Source organism: Miniopterus schreibersii (assembly GCF_964146895.1).
Source record: "Miniopterus schreibersii genome assembly, chromosome: 7".
Classification (NCBI taxonomy): Eukaryota; Metazoa; Chordata; class Mammalia; order Chiroptera; family Miniopteridae; genus Miniopterus; species Miniopterus schreibersii.
The window spans coordinates 40,403,528-40,429,863 of record NC_138108.1 but is presented as its reverse complement, the minus strand read 5'-3'; the positions used below and the strand labels follow the sequence as shown (position 1 = coordinate 40,429,863).

At 42.6% G+C, this 26,336-nt stretch overlaps 1 protein-coding gene and 1 long non-coding RNA gene across 6 annotated transcripts in view; one reads left to right on the top strand and one right to left on the bottom strand.

Moving 5' to 3' along the window:
* Window positions 1-1,764, top strand: part of LOC308560004 — a 41,245-nt gene extending 39,481 nt beyond the window's left edge. The window contains exon 4 of the long non-coding RNA XR_013999239.1: window positions 1,323-1,764. This is a non-coding gene — a long non-coding RNA (uncharacterized lncRNA). The remainder of the gene's footprint in view (window positions 1-1,322) is intronic.
* Window positions 1,754-26,336, bottom strand: part of WIPF1 (WAS/WASL interacting protein family member 1) — a 108,141-nt gene continuing 83,558 nt past the window's right edge. For 4 of the 5 annotated variants that reach the window (XM_081143440.1, XM_081143438.1, XM_081143439.1 and 1 more), the window contains 7 exons: window positions 23,100-23,188; window positions 20,938-21,067; window positions 16,053-16,244; window positions 12,682-13,425; window positions 8,799-9,008; window positions 7,717-7,830; window positions 1,754-4,838 (listed from right to left, as the gene is read on the bottom strand). In XM_081143440.1, coding sequence (XP_080999566.1) covers window positions 4,783-4,838; window positions 7,717-7,830; window positions 8,799-9,008; window positions 12,682-13,425; window positions 16,053-16,244; window positions 20,938-21,067; window positions 23,100-23,150 — 1,497 coding nt within the window. In that variant the 5' untranslated portion in view covers window positions 23,151-23,188 and the 3' untranslated portion in view covers window positions 1,754-4,782. Of the gene's footprint in view, window positions 4,839-7,716; window positions 7,831-8,798; window positions 9,009-12,681; window positions 13,426-16,052; window positions 16,245-20,937; window positions 21,068-23,099; window positions 23,189-23,310; window positions 23,795-26,336 lie in introns of all 5 variants that reach the window. The other variant, XM_081143442.1, reaches the window with a different exon arrangement.

Here is a 26,336-nt window from a genome sequence, read left to right as displayed (position 1 = left end):
GTGTTCTGGCAGGCATCTTCCTAGTCAAGATTTAAGCCAAATTTCAGCTCATTGTTTAATAGCATCCAGACTTGTTTTCCTAAGAATTCTAAGAATTCTGTAATTGAATTGTATCAGACTCCTTTGAATGCATTGAAAATGTTTTCCTAAATATGGCCTAGGTTCCATGGACGAAGGATTAGGAAGTGGAATGGAACTACCTTTCACTGAGTGCCTGACATACGCCAGATCTTTTGTATATTCATTTAAGCTTTGTAGCCATTTTGCAGCTGAGCAAAGCAGAGCTCAGGGGCTGAAAGAGCTTTCCTGTGGCCTCACAGGGAGCGAGCGGCGGGCCAGGACGCGGGCCAGGCTGTGTCCAGGGCTCCCTCCGACTCTGCAGCTCGTCCTTTACCCTTTCCTTTCCAGCAAAAGTGAGACACTTGAAAACGACTTTAGCAAGAGGTAGGAAGGACTGCAAAGAACTGAGTGTGGTGTGGTGAAAAGTCATACTGTGGCTTGTCTGTCAGCAGTGTGTAGTTTCGGACCTCAGGTCACCCGACGGGAAGGCCTCAGAGCTGGAGTAGAGGACCTGGAGTGGGGCGGCCGCGGGGCAGCCCCGGGTCATACCCGCTGCGCCAGGGCAGCTGTTACCAAGGCCACGTCCACTTTACAGAGCTCCCTGTGGACCGCACATTCTACGGCTTCCCTATGTATAAGGTTCTTTCCAGCTCTCAGTTTCTGTGATTTCAAGTTGAATCTAATAATTTGTTTGACAGCTGAAGCAACGTGAATTTTCATTGCCTAGGCCTGTGAGGTGTAAGGGGCTGACAGCACGTGAGGTGACCTTTGCCTGGAGGTTGCTTTGCATTTCTGATAGGGACATTTTTTCTGCTCTTCCTGCTTTCCTTTAAAAGTACACTAGTAAATCCCCTTCTAGTCAACTTGGTTCCAGTTAATCTGAGATCATTATATAAGTATTTGTTTCCAGTTCATACTAATAGTGGCTACCACTTATCGAGCATTTAGCGAAGCCAGGCTGTGCGCATTATCTCACTTAATGTAATTAGTAATGCTATAAGATAGCTCACTTTCTACCTAAGGGTGAAAGTGACTTGCAAGTAAGAGATGGGTGCATTGAGATATGTACCCAGGCGCGCACACGCATACACAACTGGTAAGTTTAAAAATGACTAGGCCTCCTAAATTCCCAGTGGCCTTTTTTATATTTATCAGTGTCACTACTAGTCTTTGTAATTTCATCTTCCATTGCTTCCACCATCCATCTTTTTTTTCTTTTTTTTAAATCCCCACCTGAGGATATTTTTTCCATTGCTTTTCAGAGAGAATGGAAGGGAGAGAGAGAGGGAAACATCAATATGACAGAGACACATCGACTCATTGCCTCCTGCATGCGACCCGACTGGGGCCAGGACTGAGCCTGCAACCAAGGTACGTGCCCCTTGGCTGGAGTTGAACCTGGGACCCTTCAGTCCACGGGTCGAGCCTCTAACCACTGAGCAACCGGCCAGGGCCTACCATCCATCTTTACCTTCGAGTAGAAGCATCTGCCTCAAATAAACAGACAAGAGATTTTGCTGAAGAGATGGGTTCCCAGGAAAAGCACACAAGGTGGATATGATGGACATTTACTTATTTATAGAGACCTTTTCCCCTTCTTCTTTTTGAGAAAGTCTTTCTTTACCAGAGTAGAAAACAGGCACTTCCTTTTTCGTTTACATTTACATAGACAATACTTAATAAAAACCACCAGTTGACACACATATCATTCTGCTTTTATTTATTGTCTGGCTGACTTACAAAGACACAGATGTCTTGGATAGACTCTGTCCCACCATTTAAACTGTCCTGATGACATAGATATCAAAATGTGCATGTTTACATAGTGCAGTGGTATGAAAAACATTTTTTTTTCTTTCCTACCTTTATAGTCCCTGACTATAAACAGGGAAAATTAATTTCATGCCAAAAATTTTTGGGCACTTTAACAATCATCCCATTTGGGTTACTAAGATAACAAAATTGGTATTACAAGTTAAAATATAAAGGCCTAACAGTTTTTACAAATATGCAAATAATCTGCTACTTAGACATAAAAAGTCAATTTCTTTTAAATCACAAAGTAAGGCACCATTGGATTAAACATTTTTCTCAGCTTTTACTAAATAAAATGCATAGTGAAATAAATACTGAACACTGAATTTTAATACTGTAATACATTTCAATACAAAATGATATGTGAATGTTAAAATACTGTATTGCATCTTGAATACATTTACCTGGAAATTTTATGTGAAAAAAACCACACATAGTAAGTAAGCTCTGATTTCAGGGAAGAAAATTATTCATTTTTGTGATTTACCATAGTTGAAAATTTTAGCATAGAACTTACTCAAAATGTTGGATGCAATTAGGTTGCTAACTTTCAAAGCAAGAGTGTATTAATGAAACATTCACTTCAAAAACACATTCTAAAACATCTCTGTCCTGGGTGAATAGCAACTTTGAGTTGTGACCCTGTTTCAGACTTTAGGATGGTACCTGCAAAGTTGGGATATACAAGGAAAATGGCCATTCTTACTTCCCCGTACAAAATTCAGACCCCCTTTTTTGGGTCAGACTTTTTCTGCCCTATTTGCTAGCAAGGCCTCTTTTCTGAAGTGGGTCTTAGGCTTTCTCATAGAACTTTTAATCAACTGTCAATTAAGGAATGATAGCTGATCAAAGAATCTCAAATAAAACGATGCTGCTATATTACCAAAATATGAGCAATAAAATTTTTTTTGGAAAATACTTTGCCAAGCTTGCTATACCTTTATATTTCTTGATTCTTTGGGTAAAGGACCCCAAGTGCCTGAAAGACAAATGAATGGTAGAGGAGGGGGGACCCCAAGTTCTCTAATGTACTAAGCCCAGGACTTTGGCAAGAAAAGTTATAAAAATACAATATATTCAAATGGGCAAAATCACAATTTATTAGACATACCATTTATTAGAACTCTAAGTTCTTTTGCTTTTGTATAAGTGAAACAATAATTTCTTCTATAAATAGGAATGCTTTAAAAATTTTCTTTGGATTGATTTCTTGTTAGCATCTCCCAGTAATACATGAACAATACACTGAAACTGTGATGCAAAGTTTAGGTAGATATACATACACATTTGTAACCATGTGCTTTTAAAAAATAAGTAATGGTCATTTCAAACATAATCAACTGTATAAAATATCTAAATGGAATTTTTCCCCCAACTCTATTGCTAGATTTAAAAGTCCCAGTAAAGTCTGTAAACAAAATCATACAAAAAAAGGCAAGGCTGGCTCTCCCCTGTGGTCCTTTCGTGAGCTTTATTTGCATAGATCCAAGGCAAATGATTCTCCTGGGTAGTTTCAAAACAAATTCCCTCCAATGTCCAGTAGCAATCTCTTTCTCTCAAACCCATAAGCATCAGATTTAGATTTTTAGAGTTTTTCCCATTAACCCAAATCTGATCCCTTCTTCTGAGTTCTGATTTGCTACCTTCCCGACTTGCCCTCCCTCCCACGACTGAGCCGACAAGCCTCCCCGCCCTGAGGAGCAAGCTGGAAGGCCACCTCCAATGCGCAAGGCAGAAGTCCGGCTGACAAGGCACAAGTCCAGAAGTCAAGTTGAGCTTGGCCAGCTGGCTCTGAGCCAGGAAGCCCCAACAGGCGTTCAGTTTCTTTGCAATGGCTTTAAATTCCACGGGACTGTGAACCCTATTAGAGCAATTTCGGAGCTTGGTGCTGTAAAATAACACTTGTATACAGAGATTAAGGGAAGAGGGAAAGTAAGGGAGCAAAATCTAAGGTCAAGCTGTCTGCCAGACAAGGCATTGGGTCCTAACTTTATTTTTAGTTACCTCTTGAATTGCTAAAGCTCATCATGCATTTTTTTTTGTTTTTTAAACAAGAGATTTTTGCACCAGCCTCTGTCTTCTAGACCTGCACTGTCCAGTATGGTAGCCACCAGCCACATGTGGCCACTGAGCCCTTGAAATGTGACTTGTCCAGATAGAGATGTGCTTTAAGTGTAAAACACAAAACCAGATTTTGAAGACTTAGTATAAAAAAAAAAGAAAAAAAAAAGAGAAAAATAATTAATTGTTATTTTAATTGCTAGTCAAAATGATATTTTGGATAAAAATATATTAAAATTAATTTCGCCTATTTCTTTTTCATTTTTAATGTGGCTACTAGAAATATTTAAATTGCATACATGGCTCACACTATATTTCTATTGGACAGCTCTGTCCTAGAGCCTACCTCAGACTGCCAAAGATTATAATCTGTGACCACAAAAATTTCATGTGAGCCCTCGCTCAGCAACTTGCTTAGGTGGTCTGTGGTTCATGGAATCAGATAGGAGACCAAGCACGCAAAAAAGGCATGGAGCAAGCAGCTCTCAGGGACTTTAATATCATCTGTAGCAAATATGCAGTGAATGTTTGAGTTTGGTTGGTTGAAAGCTGGGACAAAGTTCATCTCTGCCACCTGCCATAAAAGCCAGTCAACCCCAAGCAGTCAACACTGGTGGGCTGTAGCTGAAGCAAGCAATAACTTTGAGAATATACACAGAATAAAAATCTAGGTGCATTTCTTTATCGGATTCCCACCCTGCACACACATATTCCCACGGCACCCTCCCTCCCTCCCTACTCCCAATATGAAGGGGACAAGGGAAGACAAGGGGAGGAGAGTGTCCGACTCTTGATAGCAACCACAGAAGTAGCTCTTGGGCGTGGATGGAGAAGAGCAGGCAAGGATCACCTCGGGATGGGGGGAAGGGGTGGGGCACCCCTTTCTCTTCGATTGGATCCACCTGGATGAAAAAACAGACAAAACATAAATTTTTGTTAGAAAGCTTATGTTCTCACTGTAGAAACTCAAGGATGTTTGCAAAGGTACCCTAACCCGAGACCCTATGGCCAAGGCTGGAAATAACTGGACACGTGGATGAGAAGTGGGGCGGGGGAGCAGCAAGTAAGGGTCTGAGCAAACATCAGAGGGGGGCCCACCTGGCTCCTGAGTACGTGCGTGAAGTTAAAAAAATTGCTTTTCTTATCTCAAACATAGTATGTGTTTATTATAGGTCTAGAAAAAATAGATTAGTAAAAACAAGACAAAAAAGTCACCCATGCTTACACCACCCAGAGATAACCGAAACATTGTATTTTCTATATATAAACAGTTCCCTTTTGTGTTCCAAAATTGGATCATACATAGTCATTTTGAACATCTTTCAAAGTTATTGCTCTTTACACATAATTATTAACGACACACTGTGTTCTATTATATAGGTATACTATAGGTTATTCATCTAATCCCTTTTGGATGAGCATTTAGGCGTCTTCTAATTTCTAACCAATGTGTTTTTTATAGTAGCCATCCTAATGGGTGTGAAGTGGTATTTTGTGGTTTTATTTGTATTTCCCTAATGATTAGTGATGCTGAACATCTTTTCATGTGATTATTGACCATCTGTACATCTTCTTCAGAGAAATGTCTGTTCAAGTATTCAACCCATTTAAAAACGGGTTGTTTGGTTTTTTGTTGCTGAACTGTAGGAATTCTTTATATATTCTGGATATTAATTCTTTACCATATACATGATTTGTAAATATTCTGTACTATTTCAGGGGTTGCCTTTTCATTCTGTTGAAAGTGTTCTTTTAAAAACTATGCATATTTGTAAGCTGTCCAGGTTTAAAATCCACTCACAATTTTTGAAATTCATTTGTCTCACGCACATTTTTCTGAGGATCTTACCATTCACTGTTAGGCACAGAGCCAGGTGCTCAGATGCTTAAGCATGTCTACCAGGGGTATGTGACAACTGAGTATGCCTGTTGTGGCCACTGCTCTGAGAGTCGGGTGGGCTGGCACCAACAGATTCCTCAGCAGGCATCTTGACAGCGACCCTAGTAGCCCACTTAGGGATTTCTGAGATAGAACCGAATCTCTGAGCAAGGAGAGGAGTCAGAGGAAAACACTGGCATCTTATTATCTTGCCTGTTCCTCTTACCATCCCCACCAAGTCTTTCCTTGGGCAGGCATCTGAGGAAAGACTTATCTGGATATAAACCAGACATCTGTCATGGGGCCTTGACTATCAACTGCCATCCCACAAAACAAGAGCTGGCCTTGTGCAGAGCTTGAATTAGGTGGCATTGCTCAGGGCTGTCCGGTGCCCTACCAGACTTTGGGCCTGGGGGCCAAGGAAGCAGGAGCAGAATAAAACCATTTGCTAGTATTTTGAGTATTTTTTTGAGAGATGTTCCATTATCATATAAAATATTAAAATTCACAATGCTAGAAATTTAAAGTCAATCTACAAAAACAGGTTTTTTTGGGGGGGGGGCAGTGGAAATTAATTCACCAATTTAAGAAATAGTTTTAAGTGTATACCATGTTTCAGGCTCTGTGCCACTCAAAGAAGATGCACTAGTGAGCAGGACATAGTTCCAGTCTTCAAATTTCATAAAGTCTTAAAGACAGGAGGATGGGGCAGGGAATGTGTTCAGTTATTAAATTAAAAATCTAGAGGGGCTGGGGAAGATGGCTGTTACTACCGTAAGTATGTATCTACAGGGGCAGTTATCTGACATGCTCAAATGCTTTTTCTCCACACACTGCTGCCTTGGGGTTTGGTTCTGAAGCTAAGGTTTTTATAAGTCTGAGTCTCATCAATGATACAGGCAAATTTCACCCTCATTCTTTCTCAGTTCTATACATTTATTATTGTGAAATATTCGTTTTTCTGTTTCCTCTTCTTGTTCACACACTTTTCTCCAATAGTGGAAAAGTGATCCACTTCTTACGGTAGCATTACATGTATTATTAGCAAGAAACCAGAAACAACCTGTGTTCAATAATGGTAAACTAAGTTATTATATGCTGACTCAATGGAAATAAGTATAATAAAAACCGTGTGATAAAACAGGGAAGTGTTTACTAAGCAATGTTATATAAACCCCACCACCAACAAAACTGTATTCTCTAATTATATCCATATAAATTAATCAGAATTAGATGAGAATCTGGTAAAATGAAAATACCTGTTATGTGGAGAGATTATGGGTACACTTAAAATTTTTATATAATGCTCTGTAAAGCTATAGTTATAATATATTTCAAAGATCAAGGCAGTTACAGTACGTTTTCTTTTTAGATTTCTTTTTTTAAATTTATCTTTTTTTAAAATTTTATTTTTGTTTAAAATATTACAGATGTCTCTTTTTCTCCCCAATGACCCATTCTACCCTGTCTCCTCCCCCTCCCCACTCTCTCTCTCCACGTTTTTGTTTTAATTAAATAAGACATTTTGCCCGTCTCAAAACTAATAGGACTGGAAAGAAGATCGCTCTATTTGTGCCATCTTAGGAAGATCAAAATGGGGGACGATTATCTAAACAAGCAAAATAATACCATTTGATCTACTAGCAACCCAAAAGTATTTTGGGCTTTTAATGACACATTAAAATAATTGTTTCTCATATGCATTCTGGGTTAGCTCCATTTTCCTCCTCGTGTGTGGAAGGGGAATTTACCTGAATTGAGGTGGCTTCAAACCCAGAAGTAACTTCCCTGAGGTCTCCTCACTCTAGGCAAGAGCCTGGGTTTCCTATACACCCCTCAGTTGTATATAACCCAGGCTATTCAAGTAGGAAGCTACCAAAAGCCCTTGCAGAAATACTCACTCCGGCTTTCACTTCTTGCCAATTTACTGGGATAACTTTTGGTTGTTGGCACATATGGCTCTGGAGGTGGCAAATCAGAAATAGGATGGAAGTGGAATCTGCTTTCCCATTCATCTGAGGGAGAGAAACAAACAGTATCTTCAGTAACAGACAATCTGCTGTGAAGACACAGAATGAACTAGAACTGTAAAGATCACTTCTAGTTTAATGTCTAGAAATTCAGAGAAAAGCTGGAAGCGCTAGGAATGTCACTGATATCACACATCAATAAAATATATGGGTCTCCCAATCAAACCAAAGCCAGATTCAAGTGACTTTAACTAGAGTGACGAGGCCCCAGCCAGTCCCGCTCGGGGCTAAGTCTTGGGACACCTTTCTTAATTATTTCTCCCATCAGTGGAAGGAGTACCTGGAACCCTCGAATAACAGAGGCAGAGGTAAGCTGCCTAATATCTGCAGGCCGCTGGGCCTCTAAGCTACAGCAAACTGTTTAGAAAGGCAGGTAATAAGAAGGCAAGCTACAAAAATGGTGCTTTTCAGAATTTTGGTATCTTTGGAAAGTTAACTAAAATGAGACTCAACCAAGGAACAGAGAAACATGATCTGCTGTTTTAGAAAGTGGAGGAGGAGGGTCACTGTTTTTAATTTGAAATCATGGTGGGCCCTAAGATGGTTAGATCAGCAATTTTCAACTGGCGCTCCCCAAGAATGTTTAAAACATGCCATACCGGACTGTTTAGTCAGGGGCACTGACCTCTTTTCCCTTGGCCTGTCAAGTAAAAATATGACAGCAGCCAGCAAACAGCAGCCATCGGTGTGAGTGAATGAATCAAATTAGTGGTTTTTCTGGTCAGATCGGCAAGAAATATATTTTTTAGTGTGCCACAGAATTTTAGCAATTAGTGTATGTGCCATGGGTGAAAAAGGTTGAAAATCGCTCGGTCAGACAGAGCAGTGCAGTGTGATAACACTGAGTCACGCAAACAAGGAGTGTTAATGCAAACATACGAGCACAAACCAGTTTCCCACTCAGCCGCCGCTCTATAGCTCGTGCATTTCCACGGAGCCGGGACCACACTCACCTTCACATGAAGAGTCTTGGAAGCCGTTTCTGATTGATGCTGATGGAGGAGGCGGGGGAGGCGCCCCGGCGCCAGGCCTGTCTGGAGGAAGGGGAGGCCGGGGCCCACTCCTGAAACTGTCTACTCCTCTGGACGGCAACTGTGGGGTGGCAGGCAGGGCCCGAGAGGTGCTGCCATTTCTGTTTATTGGAGGAGGTGGTGGGAGAGGGCCTGGGGCAAAAGAAAAGACGACATTTAGGGTGATGTTGTACATCCTACATTACTATTATCATGGCCATCACCAACGTGCAATTATTGAGTGCCTGATGGATACATGCCCTTTTACTAGAGAACATGGAAAAATGGTGGCGACTCCCTAGGAGATTTAGCCAAGAAAGGAGTAGGAACATACAAACTCAGAAATGCACATTCGTACACACACATGTGAAACGAGTGCATACTGAGAGCTAAGTGGCTGTTCTGGCTTTGAGTTAGTAGAGATTGGAGATGATACAGTTAAGTTCAGAACAGGTGATAATCTGTTTATACTGACAATTTCATACATACTTAAAACACATTTTAGTATCCTTTTAAATAGCTATTGAGCTAATTACTGCGGTATGATACTTATTAAATAAATGCTGTTTATAAAAATAAGTTTTTAAGAAGAATAAGATAGTTATGAAGTTATTCTAGATCTTCAGAGGGATTAAGTTCTTTAAATGCACAGTATTATTGCTAATTCCATAGGCACACAATCTATTTCAAGACAGGAGTGGGGTGAGGAAACTCAATGTTAGTCATCCTGAGAACAGTAGAAGTTCCCTCTTGGTTCTTCCTCTTTCGGGAGTTGATTAACACAGGGAGTGACACAGCTCGTTGATGTGCGTGGCTGTAAATGCTGGTGCAGGACTGGGACCCTGAGCAGGCTGCTTACCCTACCTACACAAGAGCACCAAATAGTCACCTTTTCCACAGCACTATTTCCAGGAATACTTAGTCAAAAAGCAAATAAAAAGTACTACGTAAGTATTCAAAACCATTTCTTTAAAAAAAATGCAGTAGTATGGTATAATAAAAAATGTTTAAGTTCCTAGAAAATAATTCAAAGTAAATTCTCTTGGATAAAACAAAGGAACCTGTCTTGCTTTTCCCATCCTCCAAATGCAGAGGCTATTTGGGTTGTGAGTAAAATAGAAACAAAAAAGAAGGAACTTAAGCATTTCCGCGTGTAAACCAAAATGGCCTTGGTAATTCCTGATCTTCAGCAGTGTGCTCCACTTGCCAGATGCTGACATTTTATGTAACACAATGTCTTGTAGTGCTATAAGTACAAACATCTCTTGTTAACTGCAGGTCCAGAATCCAACTGGAGGACCTTTCCAAAGAATGACTCTCCCATCGAAGATTTCCCTGCTTGGAAGTCTTGGCTCAGACACTTGATGAAGGCAGGAGGCATGCCCTGCCCCGGTTGGTCTCTCAAGGTGTCTTCAGTTCCTCACCTGGGGGGGTTTATTTATTGCCCCATCAGCTTGTCATTGCTGGAGTTCTAGTCTGTAGGAATAAATTTATTGCGCTAAAGAGTGTCTAACATGCTGTGGGCTTAACTTCACTGGTACTACCAGCACATAACTGTCACTCAGTGCCAACTAGACTTCCAATATCATTGGGCCTGGTACTACGTAACTTGATCAACTTAATCTCTCTCTCTTTAAGTGAATGTTCATGTTCTTACTCTCCAACCTTCTAGCCCCCTGCTCCAAACCTGGGCAAGCAAAATAGAGAACACTTCTATTTCCCACTGGCAGCATAGTAATAAAAATGATCATTTATATTGGGAAATAAGATAACCACTATACACACTTACTCATTTGATTTTTATAACAGCCCTGATAGGTATAGAGACAGCAGATGAGGCCTCAGAGGTATTGGAAAGTTAAAAAGACCAAGTCAGGAGGCTAATGAGAAGAACCAGGATTTGACTACAAATCTGTCAAATTTGAAAGGCCATTCTCCTAACAATGAAGCTAAGCCACCTCTACAAATCTAGGTGGCCCTTGATAACCTCACATAAGTTCCGTGTGGGAATGTAAATTGGTAGGAATTTTCTAAAGGCCATTTTGGCAGTACGTATGAAATCCAGTTTTTTTGTGCACACCCACTGACCTAGAAATTCCACTTCTAGAAATTCAAAGGAAATACGTAGAGATGTACACAAATATTTGGCTACAAGAATATATTCCTCCATTATCTGCAACAGCAAAAATCTGGAGATGACCTATATGAACAAGTGAGGGATTAAATAATCAAGGTATTTTGTAGGATTTAATATTATGAGATATTGTTAAATAAAAAGCAAATTAATACCAAATAATATATGTAGTGTGATACTAATTTTGTAAACATGTATATATATGCATTTTCAAAAGACTGAAAGAATATATAAAAATGTTATCAGTGATTATTTCTGGATGGTGGGGATAGGATTATAGATGTTTTTATTTTCTTCATACTTTTCTGTATTGTCTATAATATGTATGACTTACGTAATAGAAAGGAACAATAAATATTATAATTATATGTCACTGCCTACCCTACTTTGGGGAAGTTTTAATCTGTTGATTCATCCATTTGGTAGAGCCATGCAAACAGCTCCTCAAACACTGTGAGGGAAAATACATAGCTTTTGGAGAAAAAGACAACATTGCATTTCATTCATCTCACTACCTATTCTTGTTAATTCACTGAAGAATATCTGAGATGCCACAATGTCTAGGGACTGGATTGAATGGATTAGTACTTTTTATATTTGTAGCCACTCTCCATGGCAGGGCAGTTTGAAGGAGTGCTTCTCAAATTTTTCTGCACATTACAATCACTGGGATATTACGGCCCCATCTGCAAGCCAGACCAACAAAACCAGAAACTCTGGGGAGGGGGCCTAGGCACCGTGGTTTTTAAAGCTCGCCAGGTGATTCCAGTATGTGGTCAAGTTTGGGAACCACCGGTTTAAAGGATGATATTTACTAGGTTCCTGAGGTCACAGGGTCAAAGATCAGTTAACTTCACAGAGAGAAAAAAATGTCCCATTTCCAAACATCTTGTGTATATAAGGTTACATTTTAAAAGTAGACAGTTGCTCTGACTCCATCAATAACCTACGTAAAACAAAAAAGCACCTATTAAAATCAGAGAGAGTACGAACCCTGGGGAATCCTCATATTTCACTTCATACTCTGAAAGCTATTTCCCGATTCAAGTTTCTCAGCCCTGGGTGGGGGCCACAGATGTGCTTCAGCGGGCCCTACAATCCATGAAATAGCGTGTGTATCTCGAGTTTATGCTTATGAGCATTTTTGTGAAGAGAAGGCCTGCACCTCCATCTGACCCTCCGAGGGATCTATGTGCCAGAGATGTCAGCAAACAGCCAAGCGGCTCTAACATTTATCTTTCATCAGCAGGGAAGGGGCCCGAAAGCTCGACAAAGAGACAAGTGCAGGGGAAGTTCATTAGTTCTTAAATAATTGCCCTTCTTGTCGGAATGGGCCCTCCTGCAGGAGATGGGGGCTTCGCTCCCCAATGAGGACATCTGAAATCACTTTGGGGAGGCGGGCTTGTGAATGGCAGAGGGAAGACGAACGCTCTAGCCTCTTCCTTATCAGCTGGCTTGTGATCACTTAACTTTACTGGGCACTCAGTCGTCTCATGTCTAAAACACGGCAGAAGGCTCAGCCCCCTTTCCGCGGTTTACAGGAGGCCAAGATGAAGTCCTAGCAGGCGTCACTGAGCGGACGAAAGCGGCCGGCCTTCGCTTAGGCTCCTGCCGGCCTCTGCTCAGCGCGTGGTCACCGTGCGTCTGGGCAGGCGCGGGTCAGGGGCCCACTCGCCCCACGTCTTGCCATACCTGATCTGCCCGGTGGGTCCCTCACGGGAGGAGGGGGCCTCTCGCTGGGCGGGGGAGGGAGCGGGCCCGAGCGTCCGGGTGAAGGCAGGGGAGGTGCGGGCGACGAGAGGGACAGGTTGCGCTGCGGGAGGCGCGGGATCTCGTCCCCGCCGGAGCCCGGCGGGTGGGGCGGGCCGGGCCGGCTGGGCGGCGGCGGCGGGCCCTGCGGCGCGGGGGCGGGCCGCGGGGTGGCGGGCACCGGGGGCTTGCTGTTCTGCGGGGGCGGCGGCGGGACGGCCTCCCTGTGGATGGAGGGCCTGCTGCCCATCGGGGGCGGCGGCGGCGGCGGCTTGTCCTCCAGGGCCCTGCCCGGGGTGGGCGGCAGGGGCGGCCGGCTGGAGGCCGCGGGGGTCTGGCGGACGGAGCCTCCTCCGAAAGCAGCACCTCGGTTTCCCGGGAAGGGCGGAGGAGTCGGCCCGGGGCCAGGCTGCCTGGGGACCCCGAACACTGGCGGGGCCCCCCGGTTGTGCAGGCTCGACTGGACGGGTCTTGGCGTGTTCGGCACGGGCGGGGGCACGCCGTCGGGCTTGGCGCCCACGTCGGGCCTCGGCGGCGGCATTCGGTTGCGCTGGGGCTCCGGGGGGCCGCTTCTGTGGCCCGGGGAGGGCACCGGGAAGCGCCCCGGGCCGCTGGGGGGCGAGAACGGCTTGGCAGATGTGGCTCTTCCTCCCGGTGGCAAAATCGGGGGCCGGCTTCCTCCAGCATCTGAAGAAAAGGGGGGGGGGATTCAGTTCGAAAATTAGGAACCTTAAAAGAAACCAGTGACCTAGAGTATATCCCCAGCTCCTGGAAGCCCTTTGCTAGATGCTATAAAATACAGGTCACTGCTATTTCTGTAAACCAGGGTTTGTGTGGTCTTTCCTGGAGGAAGGGCAGCGGATCGCGGCCTCTGTTTGCCTCGAGTCTGAGGTTCTACAGCCTGTCAGCTCTCCAAAGGATTTTGGAGCCATCTCCTGGCCTTATGCACGGACAGGAACCAAGATGAAGCTGGAAAGAGTTCTGGAGAGATCCCTGTTCATCACGAGAGGGCAAGACCAGGACAGTTGTGCCACATGGGACTCCTGCTAATGACTTTCTTTTCTCCCCATCCCCATCCCTGTCCCCCTGCCCTTGTACCTCTTAGGCTTAAAAAAATAGCCATTTATCCCAGTATAAATCTTCACATGGGAGGGATTACCTAGTCTCTTTGAAGAGAAATTCCCAAGAGAAGGTAGAAAAATATAATGGCAGAGTTATGATTGAAATAAGAAGGAACTAAGAAAGGAAAAAACCCGTTAAAGTTTAATTGAAAGAGTCGATAACCAGTGGATGGTCTTAATCTGCAAAGAAGTAAAAGACTACATGACTTTCCCCCACTGGGTCAACTTCCACTTCAACACTGGCAGGGCAGGAAAACCCTATTACAGAATTAATATTAAACTGCTTTGGTTCAACGAAGAGAAGAACTAAAGGGGAACCAAGGTTACAGAAAAATTCAGCCCCCGCCCCCCAGAATCTCCTGGAACCCAAGATAATTTTCAAAAAATGGTTACTCTGAAAACTTCTACCAGTTACCATTATCTAGTTAATGTACTAAATCTTTACTGAGCACCTGCTATATGTTGGCCATTTTTCTAGATGCTAGAGACAGAGGCCTAAACAAAACTGAAAAGATCCTCTCTCTTATAGTTTACATTCTTTTTGGGGAGATAACAAACCAGCAAACATATAAATATTCTCAGCATATTACAAGTGCTAAAAAGAAGCTAAAGTAGGCTGATGACATGAAGAGTGCCTGGGGATGACGACATAGATGGAGTGGCTCTTCTAAGGGTGTGACATCCGAGCTGAGTCCAGCCGCGGAAAGATGCAGAGTAGCAGTTGAGGCCACAGACCAGCAGGGGCAAAGGCCCTGAGGTGGGAATGAGCTTCAAATGAAAAACCAAACAAACTGAAAACCGAGGCCTGTGTACCTGGGGTACAGTGAGCATGGAGGGAAAAAGAACCCTAAGAAATGGAGCCTGAGTAGCCATCAGGGGTCTGGTCATAAAGAGCCTCATAGGTGAAAAGTTCAGATTTTATCCAAGGCACAATGACAGACACTTGGATGGGTTTATACAATGGAGTAATGTGAACTCTGAATTTTTTTTTTTTACTTTAGTACTAGAAAAAAGATTTAGTGTCCTTGACTGTGTGGTATATTTTTATGTCCCCAAGTTGTAATAAGTTATATCTTCCAAGTGCAGATTAAAGCCGCAGTTACTACATAACGTGGACAGGCTCCATTACGTGGATAGTATACTGTGAACACATATATTTCCGGCACACCATTTTATGCACCAGTTTAAATTCCACCTTTATTTTATTTTTTTACTTCCAGTTGTCTTTTGCCTTAATTTCTTCACTTTTTGTTGAAGTACTAAATGTATGCATTTGTCAGCTGCCTCAAATCTTCTTGGTGGGTTTTAAATAAATAAATTTAAATTTAAATGCAGTTCTGGCAAGATAGAATCTCTCACATTATTGAGTCTCTTTCTAGATTTTGACCATCTAATGCTAAAACAGCTAACCCAGAGGGCTCAGTGACTTTATCTTCATATTGATGTGAACATTTCATACTTTTCCCAGTGGGCAGTTTAAAAGATCACAGAATTAGAAATAAAATTATTCTAACAATAAACATGAATAAAGAAAGTTCTATGGGACAATTTCCTGAACTTCGCAATTGTCAGGAGTGCCTCATGCACTCTGCAAGGTTTTTTACTTAGGCACAACCAGCTCAACTTTCCCCTCTGCCAGCAGGTTCACAGACAGTCCTGTAGGACTCATTTCCTTGGCTCCCTGAAGAAAAGACTTTGAATTGCTAACCCTGAAATGCCAAATGTCTGTCATGCAAAACAACTTTTTAGATCAAGTGAGATATGTAAGTCTATTCCATATGACATGCTCCACAGTGTGTGTGAAAAGTGGCTCACAATTATTTACTATACTAGACAGCTGGGTCAGGCTACCACCCAAAGAAATTGAATTTGCCAGGTCACCAGGCAGTTTCCAGGGGTGGCAAGTTTCATTTGTTCCTTTCTTTTCTTCCCACTCTAGCTCACCCTTCAGAAAAGTACAAAAAAGCATAAGTTACCCCAAGGACACCTGATAAATATAGAACAGCTCAGTGGAGCTGTCTGATACCGATTTAATAATAATTTTTAAAAAGATGCTAAATAGAGTCTCTTATAAAAGTATTAACATTTCAAGCAATCGGAAATGTTTTGAAGGGCGTGGTGCCTTAGAGGGGATGCCACATGTCCAAACCACCAAACTCTGGTCTTCAGTTACCGAGAGAGAAGGAAACTTACCATTATCCCTGTTGGCTGTGGATCTCAGCTTCGGCATTCCAGCCTGGAACAGCCCCCCCAAACCGGGTGGTCCACCCCCTCCAAAACTGCCGCCACCGCCGCCACCACCACCACCTCCACTGCCACCTCCTCCGCCAAATCCGCCGCCTCCACCAAAGCCACCACCGCCACCAGCTCCGGGGCCTTTAGGTTCTGCAGAGGAGGAAACACAATCGTTACACAGGTTTGAAAACACTACCAGCCTACCAGCCCGAGTAAACAATAACAGTAAAACCTGGGCCCCTGGTAGGCAACTGGGATCTGATTAAAATGTAGGATGTAAGGATTCACCCGCCCTCGTCAGAAAAGGAGGGATCTTCCCACTCCCGGCCTGTCACAGGCCCCGGGTGGAAGAATCAATGGTAGGTGGTGCCTTGCCCCCAGACCCCCGCTTGGCCAGCTGCCCCATATGAGTGAGTATCTACTTGACAAATGAAAGGATCTCCAAACAAATTCTCAAGGGAGGGAGAGATGCAGTAACAGGGGAGAAGAAGGAAAGAGTAAAAACAAAAAGAATAAAATAAAATATATCATAATTTTATTCCTTGGAAACATCTACTGTTTTGGTATATTTTTCTCTGCCAGTATCTTTTCACTTTTATATTTTTTCTTAAAATTAAGGCCAAAATTCACTGGATAGTTTTTCACCCTTTTTATTTACCTAACACTTTATTGTTAGCATTTCCAATGTCATTAAATATTCTTTAAAAGCACGAGTTTAAAGGACTGCACTGTGTTTCAGAGCATGAATGTGTTGTAACTTATGTAACCATCTACTTATTTGATGGCCTTGTAGGTTGATTCCAATTTTTTAAGATCATTAAGCCCAATGGTAGGCTTTCACATTTTAAAGATTCTTTGCAATTTGAGACAGTGCAAATATTTTGTTTTATTTTGCATTTATTTCCAAAAAGTTCTGAAAGCTTTTGAAATGGGCAGAGAAAGAAAGGAAGAAGAAAGAAAAAGATGACCAAGTCTAGCCTTCTGTGTTATTTCCCATTGTCTTTGAACTATTTCACAACTCTGTAAATTGTAAAAAAAAAAAAAATAATAATACAAATGGTATTTGTCCATAGAAAGACAAATTGGTTGTGTTCAGTGGAACGCAACTGATATTAGCCCATTTTGCACCTATCTGTAAATTCATTTCAGCACTTACCTGCCTGTATATGTATGGTACTTTGAATTCTCCTTTGAATTGATAACATCATACTAACAGCATCATCTCATTAATTAATTAGCAAAATAAAATAAAATAATCTATTAATAATTTATTATATATATTTTATGAGGTTAAGCACTGTTTAAAGTTCTATTCTTGGAAAACCTTGTTCAGTCTTTGATGAGTATTACATGAGATCTACACTGGAGACCTGACACACTTTATAAAATTTAGACTTTATGGAAACATGGTTTATTTTCTATTTCTTCTGATTTATTCAGTAAAGTTTTGTAGTTTTCTTGATACAGGTCACACAGGCTTCTTAGGGTTACTTTGAATACATTTTTGTTGGTTAAAATTGTAAAAGGGATGCTTTTTTCTACTAAATTTTGTGATTGGTTATTATTAGCATCAGAACATTTCATTTGATATCTAATAAACCACTTTAAGGCCTTTTTAACTTATTTTTATTTTATTTTTTAAAAATATATCTTTATTGATTTCAGAGAGAGGAAGGGAGAGGGAGAGAGAGACAGAAACATCAATGATGAGAGAGTCATTGATCGGCTGCCTCCTGCACGCCCCTGATGGGGGATGGAGCCCACAACCCAGGCATGTGCCCTGACCAGGAATCCAACTGCAATCTCTTGGATCCTAGGTCGATGCTCAACTGCTGAGCCATGCCCAGCCGGGCTTTGCGATCTTTTTTAAATTAAAATTTACAAAAAATTATTATCTTGGATTTTCTAGTAGACATATGGTTGCAAATAATAAAGGTTTTGCCCCCTCTTTTCTAATAGTTGTGTATCTTATTTCTGTTTTATATAACTTCGATGACTGAACTTCCATAACGATGTAAATTATTAATGTTGCTAAAGAAAAACATTTTGATTTTAATGAAAATGTCTCTAATATTTCAAAGTTATATGGTTTTTCTTATTTGATATGAGTTTATAGACATTCTAGCATCAAAAATGAGATAGACCCTGGTTTTGGTGAATTATTCTTTTAATGTACATATTGAGTTATATTTTTTGTTCTTTTTAGTTAGTACCCTCTCTTATAGTAGGGTTTCTTACCCTTGGAACAACTGACATTTGGGTCAGATAGCTCTCTTGTGGGTGGCTGTCTTGTTCCCTGTAGAATGTTTACAGCATCCCTGACCTCCACCCACTAGATGTCAGTAGGAGCCCCTCCCTTACCATTTTAGCTGTGACAACTAAAATGCTTCAACATTGCCACAGGTTCCCTGGAACACTGACATATAAGCTTTCTTTTTGTTTCTATATGGTCTTTGTCAAATTGTGATATTAGGATTATGCCAGTCTCATTACACCTGTCAGATAGCTTTCCATCTCTTCCTGTGTTTGGGAATGAATAATTTATGCAGCATTTGAATTAGCTGTTTCTTAAAATCTGAAAGAAGTTACTGATAAAATCATCTGGCTCTAAAGGTTTTTAGAGGGAAAGTAATTTGATAAAGTTTTCAACCTTTTCCTTGCTCATTGAGGCTTCATGAGTAAATTTTAGTACACTGATACTTTTCTTACAAAATTAATTTCTTTAAGATTTCAAAATGATTTGGCATATAACTTCATCATAGCATCCTTAATTTTTAAAAATCTGCTTTGAATCTCTTATCTGCTTCTTGAGTTCTATTATTATTCATCTGTTTTCTTCTTTCTGGATTAGATTTATCATGTCTTTGTTAGCTCTGTATCTTTCCTAGGTGGAGAGCTTTCCAGATACTTATGAGAGCTCTGATAGAAGAAATTTGAAATTTTACTGATTTTAATAATTGTCAATAATGTTAATGCCCTTGTTATTCAAGCATTATTCATTAATGAATCATGCATTTTGGAATATTGCATTTACATAGGACACCTTTAAACGGTATTAAATATTCAAAGAGATCAATGTCCTATCAGACATCATCCATTAGTACGTCTTTCAGTAGAGAAGCTAAAGCAGATGAAGGTATTTAATTGGCACAGGTCACTTTGTTAGTAATTAAATTGCAGGACAAGGCTGCCTTAAGAGTTATAACATGCATAACCATGGTAACAATTTGATATAGAGCCCAGGGAGGTTTCACCTGCAAACAAATACAAAACCATAGATGGACTGTGTCACTTGCAAAGAGCTTGTGACAACAGTCTTGGTGTCCAATTAATTGCATGGATAACAAGGACATACATTGGAACATGCATTTGTGTCCACCAAGCTAAGTGAGCAGCTGGAAGGGAGAAGAGCTAACATTTATTTCCACTTAATGGGAGGAGAAGTGGACCTTGATGAATATAATAAGTTTCCACTAGTGGATTCAGAACTAGGCCCCAGACTGTCCAGTCTCCTTTAATATCTGGGGAACTCACATCCACCTCTCGGAGCCTAGCCTCCCGCTCATGGTGGAAAGAACCACCGGGCTCTGTCCTAGAGGTTGGCTATTTGTGGAGCTCCTCTGTCCCCATACCCAGGCATCATGACTTGATGGTTAGACTACGGCTCTCCTTATGGAAGTGACTGTGCTGGGATTCCCCTTGGGAGAACCTTGTGACATGGGTCAGCAGGACTAAGGGATTAGTGATTATACACTAACCACAGCAGTTCTGACCTTGAGGTCAAACTGTATCAAGAGTCAAGGACCTCATAGTTCCCTCTGAGGTGCGGTGTGTTCTTACTTGAGCCACCTGGCCCAGAAACAGAACAACATCCAAAGGCCTTTGTCTTGGTCTTGCTCTTCCCCATTTGCCTCCCACGCAATGTCCTCATCGAACCCTGGTCCTCCTTCTCTTATTAGGCACTTTCCCTAGGAATTCTTCCAAGGTCCTCTCATCCTCCACTTGGCTAAACCCTGCATCAGTGCTCACTTGTCTGTTCCCTACTGAGTCCGAATGGGATCTGTGGTCTAGGGTGGATTCTGGAGACATGTGGCTGGCAATGGAAACATCTAGGAATGGGAGGAGATAGTCTCGAGGCCTGATTATTAACTCTCCGTAGATTGTAGTTATGTGTAATAGTTTATTCTGTTGTAAATGTTAATAAGTCGTCCTGTGTGGTGGGTACTTGTTTGCTTATACACACCATGCCTTGTTCTAGAAAGGTTTTCAGACTTACAGTGGGTAGATAAGCAAAGTTGTGATCTCATTTCCTTTCTCCAAGCTCCTAATAATTCTATCTTACACTTGAATTTCACATTGCCGACAACACAAAACACTTTACAATAATTGTCTCATTTATGCTCACAATGAATTTGTGAGGAGAGTAGAATAGGTATTATCTCCACTTAACAAATGAAGATAATAGGCTTGGAGATGTAAATGATGGATGTGCCAGGCCTCAAAACCACATCCTTTGATTCCAAGGCTAGGGCTCTTTCCCTGTTTCATGCTGCCTTTTGATCTGTGGTGCAAGGAGCAGAGAGTTAATTTCCAGAAAGTGTTTGAATAATTCAGAGAATCACTGCTGTGTGTGTCTAAGACAAAGAATTATTATACTGGCTTCCTGCAGCATTAGAGGGAACCCAAGCCGAACCCGTGGCCTACAATGAGTGATAACAGTCCCTTATTCTGCTAGCTTTGCAGCTGTTGTTAACCAAAAAAAAAGTTTGGTTTTTTTTTTTTTTTTTGGTTGGAAGGGTAGGGTTGATTGTTAGGCCATAAACCATTTATCTCCTTCACTTACTGTCCAGTATCGGTGCACTTCTGTCATTGGTGACGGTCTTCTTTAGTTTCTTCCCTTTGTTGATGTCAGAGAGGAGAGCATTTCTCCCAGCCTGCTCCGACTTATTCAAGGCAGGCTTTTCTATATTGGCCTGAAAGGAAACCATGCAAAGTTGTATTCATTTCTTGAATGAAAACGAAGTACTACAGCACTCAGTGGGGACAGCGAGAGTATTGGAAGCTTGTGACTAAGGTTGTTGGTGCTAGGTTGTAAATTCTCCACAAGTTTTAGACCCAGTATCAGTCTTTTTAAGACCCGGACATTTGGGAACAGATGCAGAAATAAATTACATTTATTTTTAATGCAGGTAGAGTCAGTTCCTGATAAAAGTCCGAAAATTCAGTCTTGCAGGAACCAGCAAAGCCAGGGTTGGATGGCTAGAAGTCTGGGAGACTCTGCAGGATACTATGAGGCTTCGTTCTCTAGAATGTGTCCTGAAGAACAGCTGCTTCTTATCTTTTAGAACTAGCCTGGGGCAAGGGGAAAACTCTTTCTAGCAAAACAGGTCTCCTGCATTATTTTTTTAATCCACCAATGTTTGAGAAAAATAATTCCCTCCATTTATATTGCCAAAGTTTTTTTCCTTTTTAAGGGAGATTTGAGGTATAATTTGCACATAGTAAAATCACCCTTTAAATGTACAGTTCTGCGAATTTTGACAAACGTATATAATTATGTAGCCACCACCACAAGCAAGGTATGTGACATTTCCATTATGCCCAAAACTCCCGCATGTCCCTCTGGCTTGAGATGTTTCTCTGAAAGCTTAGTTCACAGAGATTGGAGAGCCAAGAAAAGTGCTACTTTAAAATATTTGAGTATTTTCTATTCTTTCAAGATTCCTGGGAGAGATCCTTACTATGAAATTGGGCTCTTGCTTATTCGGGATTATTGTAGGGAGTGGGGACACTAAGAGCCCAGCATACGAACTTGGAAGTTGGCGTGTACCTATGTCTGTCACACGTGGAAACTGGTTTGTATTAAAATAAACACATGACCATTAAAATAAAACACAAATTAAGGGATGTACTACCCAGCAATGGTATACAACCTACATTCTGGGGGAAATATAATCTGCTATGTTAGCCAGATCAGAGCTTTTCAAACTTATCTTAAAACAACAGGCAAAACACTATCAAGTTGCTGTACGTGTTTCTAAATGCTTACTCTCAATTTCTGTGCTTATCTCCTTGGGGATTCTAACCAGCAGTTGGAGGACCATACCTTAAATAGCAATGAGCTAATTAATGGTCTATTCTTCTGACTAGGCTCCAATTGTAGATGGGCTACAGAAATGTGTTCCATGGAAGCCTGGGCAAGACTTTTTCTCTTTGAGCCTCAATTCCCCAAAAGAAAAATGAAGGACCCATCCCTGGGAGGCTCTTTAGCAATGAAGGCTTCCATGCTGGGGGAGGCCTTTGTGATGGGGCTTGGCTGGGAGCCTCTGCATCACCAGAGGGGGGGCTGCCAGCTTCCTGGAAAAGGGGGCACTAACTTGTAAGGACGGGTCTACCAAGGACCAGGAGGAGCCCCGAGAAGAAATTCCTTTGGAAAGTGGACATCTAAACATAAGAATAGACTTAAGGGGGGATGTGAGTGTATGAGGGAGACTTGGGGTAATGGTGGGAGTGGGGGATATTTGTCAAAAACAGAGAGTGGGCAAAAAGAGGGCAAAAGGCAGAGAAAAAGAAAGGAGTGAGTCTGGAGGACACTTGAATGGATGCATATTCCGACAGAGACCTGGGTTTCTGGACTGTCCTACCCAGAAGTTAAAGGCTAGAAGTCGGGCCCATTTGAGTGGAAACAGTGCAGAACAGACTTGGGAACCTGTCTTGGGCCAGCAGATGGGAGTGAATAGGACGCTCCCCTTGCTGGACCCGGCAAAGGAAACCTAACTGCCCCACGTCCCACAAGGGTACAGTGCATTGCATGGGGCCTTAGACAGAAACCCCTGCGTGTTGCCTTCGCCACATCTCAGGTCCTGGCTTACTCCGGCACCTGGAAAGCTCACTGTGTCATATTTAAGCCGGAGTGCAAAGACATGTAAAACAAACACGCGGGGCCAGGTTCGACTTCATTTGGCTGCTTCATGTGTGGATCACAGAGGGCGAAAAGCCACTTACCACAGCAAACGTGGGCGGTGGCGGGGGTGCTGGAGGGGGAGGGACGGGCATCTTGGCCAGTTAAGTTTTCAACAGTCTTGCTGATAAATCTGTAGAAACAAAACATGGTCATGTATTAGATTTCTTAGTAATACTCTGTCCTCCTCTTCCCCGTTTCCCACCGAAGTGACAGCTACTCACACAGCCCAACTTTTGTAAGAGGTGAAATTACCTTAATGACGTTGCTAAGATGGGACTGTTCCAGAAGGGCCCTAGCAGCGAGGTTTCTAGGCCTAAGTGCCTGAAGAGACTGGAAGCAAAATCCAGCACCTCATACCGCTCGATTGCACCAGCCACCTAAGCAGGTGGCGGGACGACTCGTGCGGGGCCCCTGGCCCGCAGCCCGGGTAGCTGGAAAGTTGTCACGATACTGCTGGAAATGTACCCCGGCAAAGTCACGTGTTCAAGTGGCTTCTCTTCCTCAGTCATTTCATGACAGAATCCCTTCTTGCTGTCCCAGCCCCTCAGTCCCATGGCCGGCTGTGCTTTTTTCAGTGCACACTGTAGGAGTGCACAGACGAAGCTATTGCTGCTCTTGCCCTCACAGCTCTTAGTCCCCGGGGAAAGGGGACGGTGATAGGTAAGGTGGGCAGCTGAGACGAGGGAAGAGGGGCTCCGTTCCTATCTTTGTGCTCCTAGGCATTTCCCTGTAGGATCTAAGTGGAAAAAACAAGGGGAGGGGGAAGACAAGGTCTTAAACCTATGACCCCTGGGCTGTTCAGTAGAAATGGGCTTCATCAGGAAAGCTTTGCGCATAGTGTGACTGCCCAGGGAACAAAGGAAGGCCAGGCTCTGCGGCTGGGTGGAGAGTGCAGGACCACCCTGGTGGGTAGCAGCTGCGAAGGGGGCAACGGGCAAACATTGGGGGCTGGAGAAACAGCAGTGAGGAAGCCCTGGGAGTTACAGCAGCCACAAATCCCATCTCCCTTTCCCTCCATCCTCAGGGTCCCATCCCTGGGTCTCATCCCACTAGGTCCCAGCCCCGGCAGTGCCTCACTTGCTTTCTTACCCTAAGTAATCCCAACTTTTCCCACCCAGTCCTTGCCTCTGCTCTAAGTGGAGTCGCCAGTCAGCAGCATGGGCATTACCCAAAGCTCCTAGAAACATCACATCTCAGCCCCTGCCCCACAACTGAATTTGCTTCAGCATTTGAACAAGGTTTAAGAAGGTTGTTTGCAGAGTTTGGGCTTTAAACCAGTGGGCAGCCTGGGACCCTGAGCACCCGAGTTAACACTGTTTCTATGGAACTTGTGTCCCCAGTTTCAAACAGCAGAATTCTCTTTCTTTTATTCTCAATAGTCTCTTAATTGCAGAAAACAATTTCTTAGAATTTAAATTGATTTCAACCACTAAAAATTAACATGGAAAACTTGCACCTTGAAACAAACACATTCTATTGAAGCACCAATTTTCAACTGGTGTGCTGCAAGAATGTTTAAAACATGCAATACCTGACTATTTAGTCAGGGGCACTGACCTCTTTCCCCTTAGATTGTCAAATAAAAAAATGACAGCAGCCAACAAACAATAGCCATCAGGTGTGAATGAATCAATATTGTACCTATTTTTTTTGTCAGATCAGCAAAGAATATATTTTTTGGTGTGCCGCAGAATTTTAGTAATTAGTTTATGTGCCACGAGATGAAAAAGATTGAAAGTCGCTATGTTTAAGTATTGCTAGGTGGCTTGCTTTCTGTGCACGAAACGGAAAGGAAGAGCTAAAAGGACGTGGCCAGACTTGTCAAAGCTGCTGGAAGACAGGAATAAGGACAGTTTGGATAGTTCTATTCTGAGAGGGAATCTAGAAAAGAAAAATTTAAAAACTCCACGCAGCTCTCATTTATTGAGTCAACTGGATCCGGGGCGTGTTACTTACACCGTCTCTAACTTTTACAGACTGCAAAGTAGCATGATTCTGGTAGCTTTTCACAGGACACTGAGAGGCAGAGAAATGAAGGAACTCACTAAAGACCCACGCAATTTGTTCAAATCAAGTCCTTTCAACCCCTGCTCTTCTTAGATAAGCATTTTTAGGCAGGTAAAGGCCTAGCTAACTAGTGCTACCACTCACATGTTAACTGTCAGAGTCTGTTTTTTGATAGGAGACTGTCTCAGACAAGGGTTCTTTGAAAACGTGTTCCTTAATTTAGTTTTCTGCATGACACCAATTAGGTAGCGGGAGAGGAGGGACTAAGTGGGCAGTGTTAGCAGGGTTGGCGCCTGTGTTAGGTCTGGAAAGGGGGTTCTCCAGCTGCAGGAGACACCTTCGGAGGCAGCAGAGTCAGACATGTCCTGGGACCAGGAGGAAGGACAGGGATCTGAAGTTCGATTCCGGTCTAGCTGACTGTGAAAGAAGCTGCAGCCTAAGCAACGGTGTTACCAGCTGGAGAAAGTGGCTCAATAAGGAGGCGGTGGGGCCGGCACCATCCCGAGGCCTGAGAGACGGGCTCCGTGGAATAGATCGGCCATGTGCTTGGTGGATGAAATGCCTCTCAACACGCGACTTTATTGTGTCAGATCCCATGTTCACCAGCTAACCTGTCACCTGTTATCCTAATACTGAGAAGGATGGATTCTGGTCAACCACCAGGAACCTCTTATGGGTTTGGTTCTTATGAGTCAGTCTCTGGTTGCAAAGATCAAATTGAACTTCTGTCCTGCACATCTTAGGGGCCAGACTGTGGTATAGGAACCCTTTCAGGAGACCACCACCCTGCAAGTCCTCTTTCATTATTTTATAATTTTCTGTTGTTGCTGTTGTGGTTCTGACTGCACTGACTTATAAAGAAACCCCTGGACCACAGAGGCTCTGCCTACCCCCTTCCCCTCCTGGCCACCTCAGATACACAACAGGAAGAGAGAGATCTGCAGGAGGTGTTCTCGCCTTTCCCGGGGTGATGCAGCCCTGAGTACACTGACCAGCATGGGGGGTTAGGGGCGCTGGCCCCACACAGTTGAGAATCTGTACATAACTTCTGACTCCCCCAAAACTGAACTGCAAATAGCCTACTGTTGACCAGAAGCTTTACTGATAACAGTCAATTAACGCATATTTTGTATACTATTGTATTACATGCTGTATTCTTACAATAAAGTAAGCTAGAGAAAAGAAAATGTTATTAAGGAAATCATAAGGAAGAGAAAATACTTTCACAGTATTTATTGGGAAAAAAAAAAAAAGCATGTACGTGGATCAGC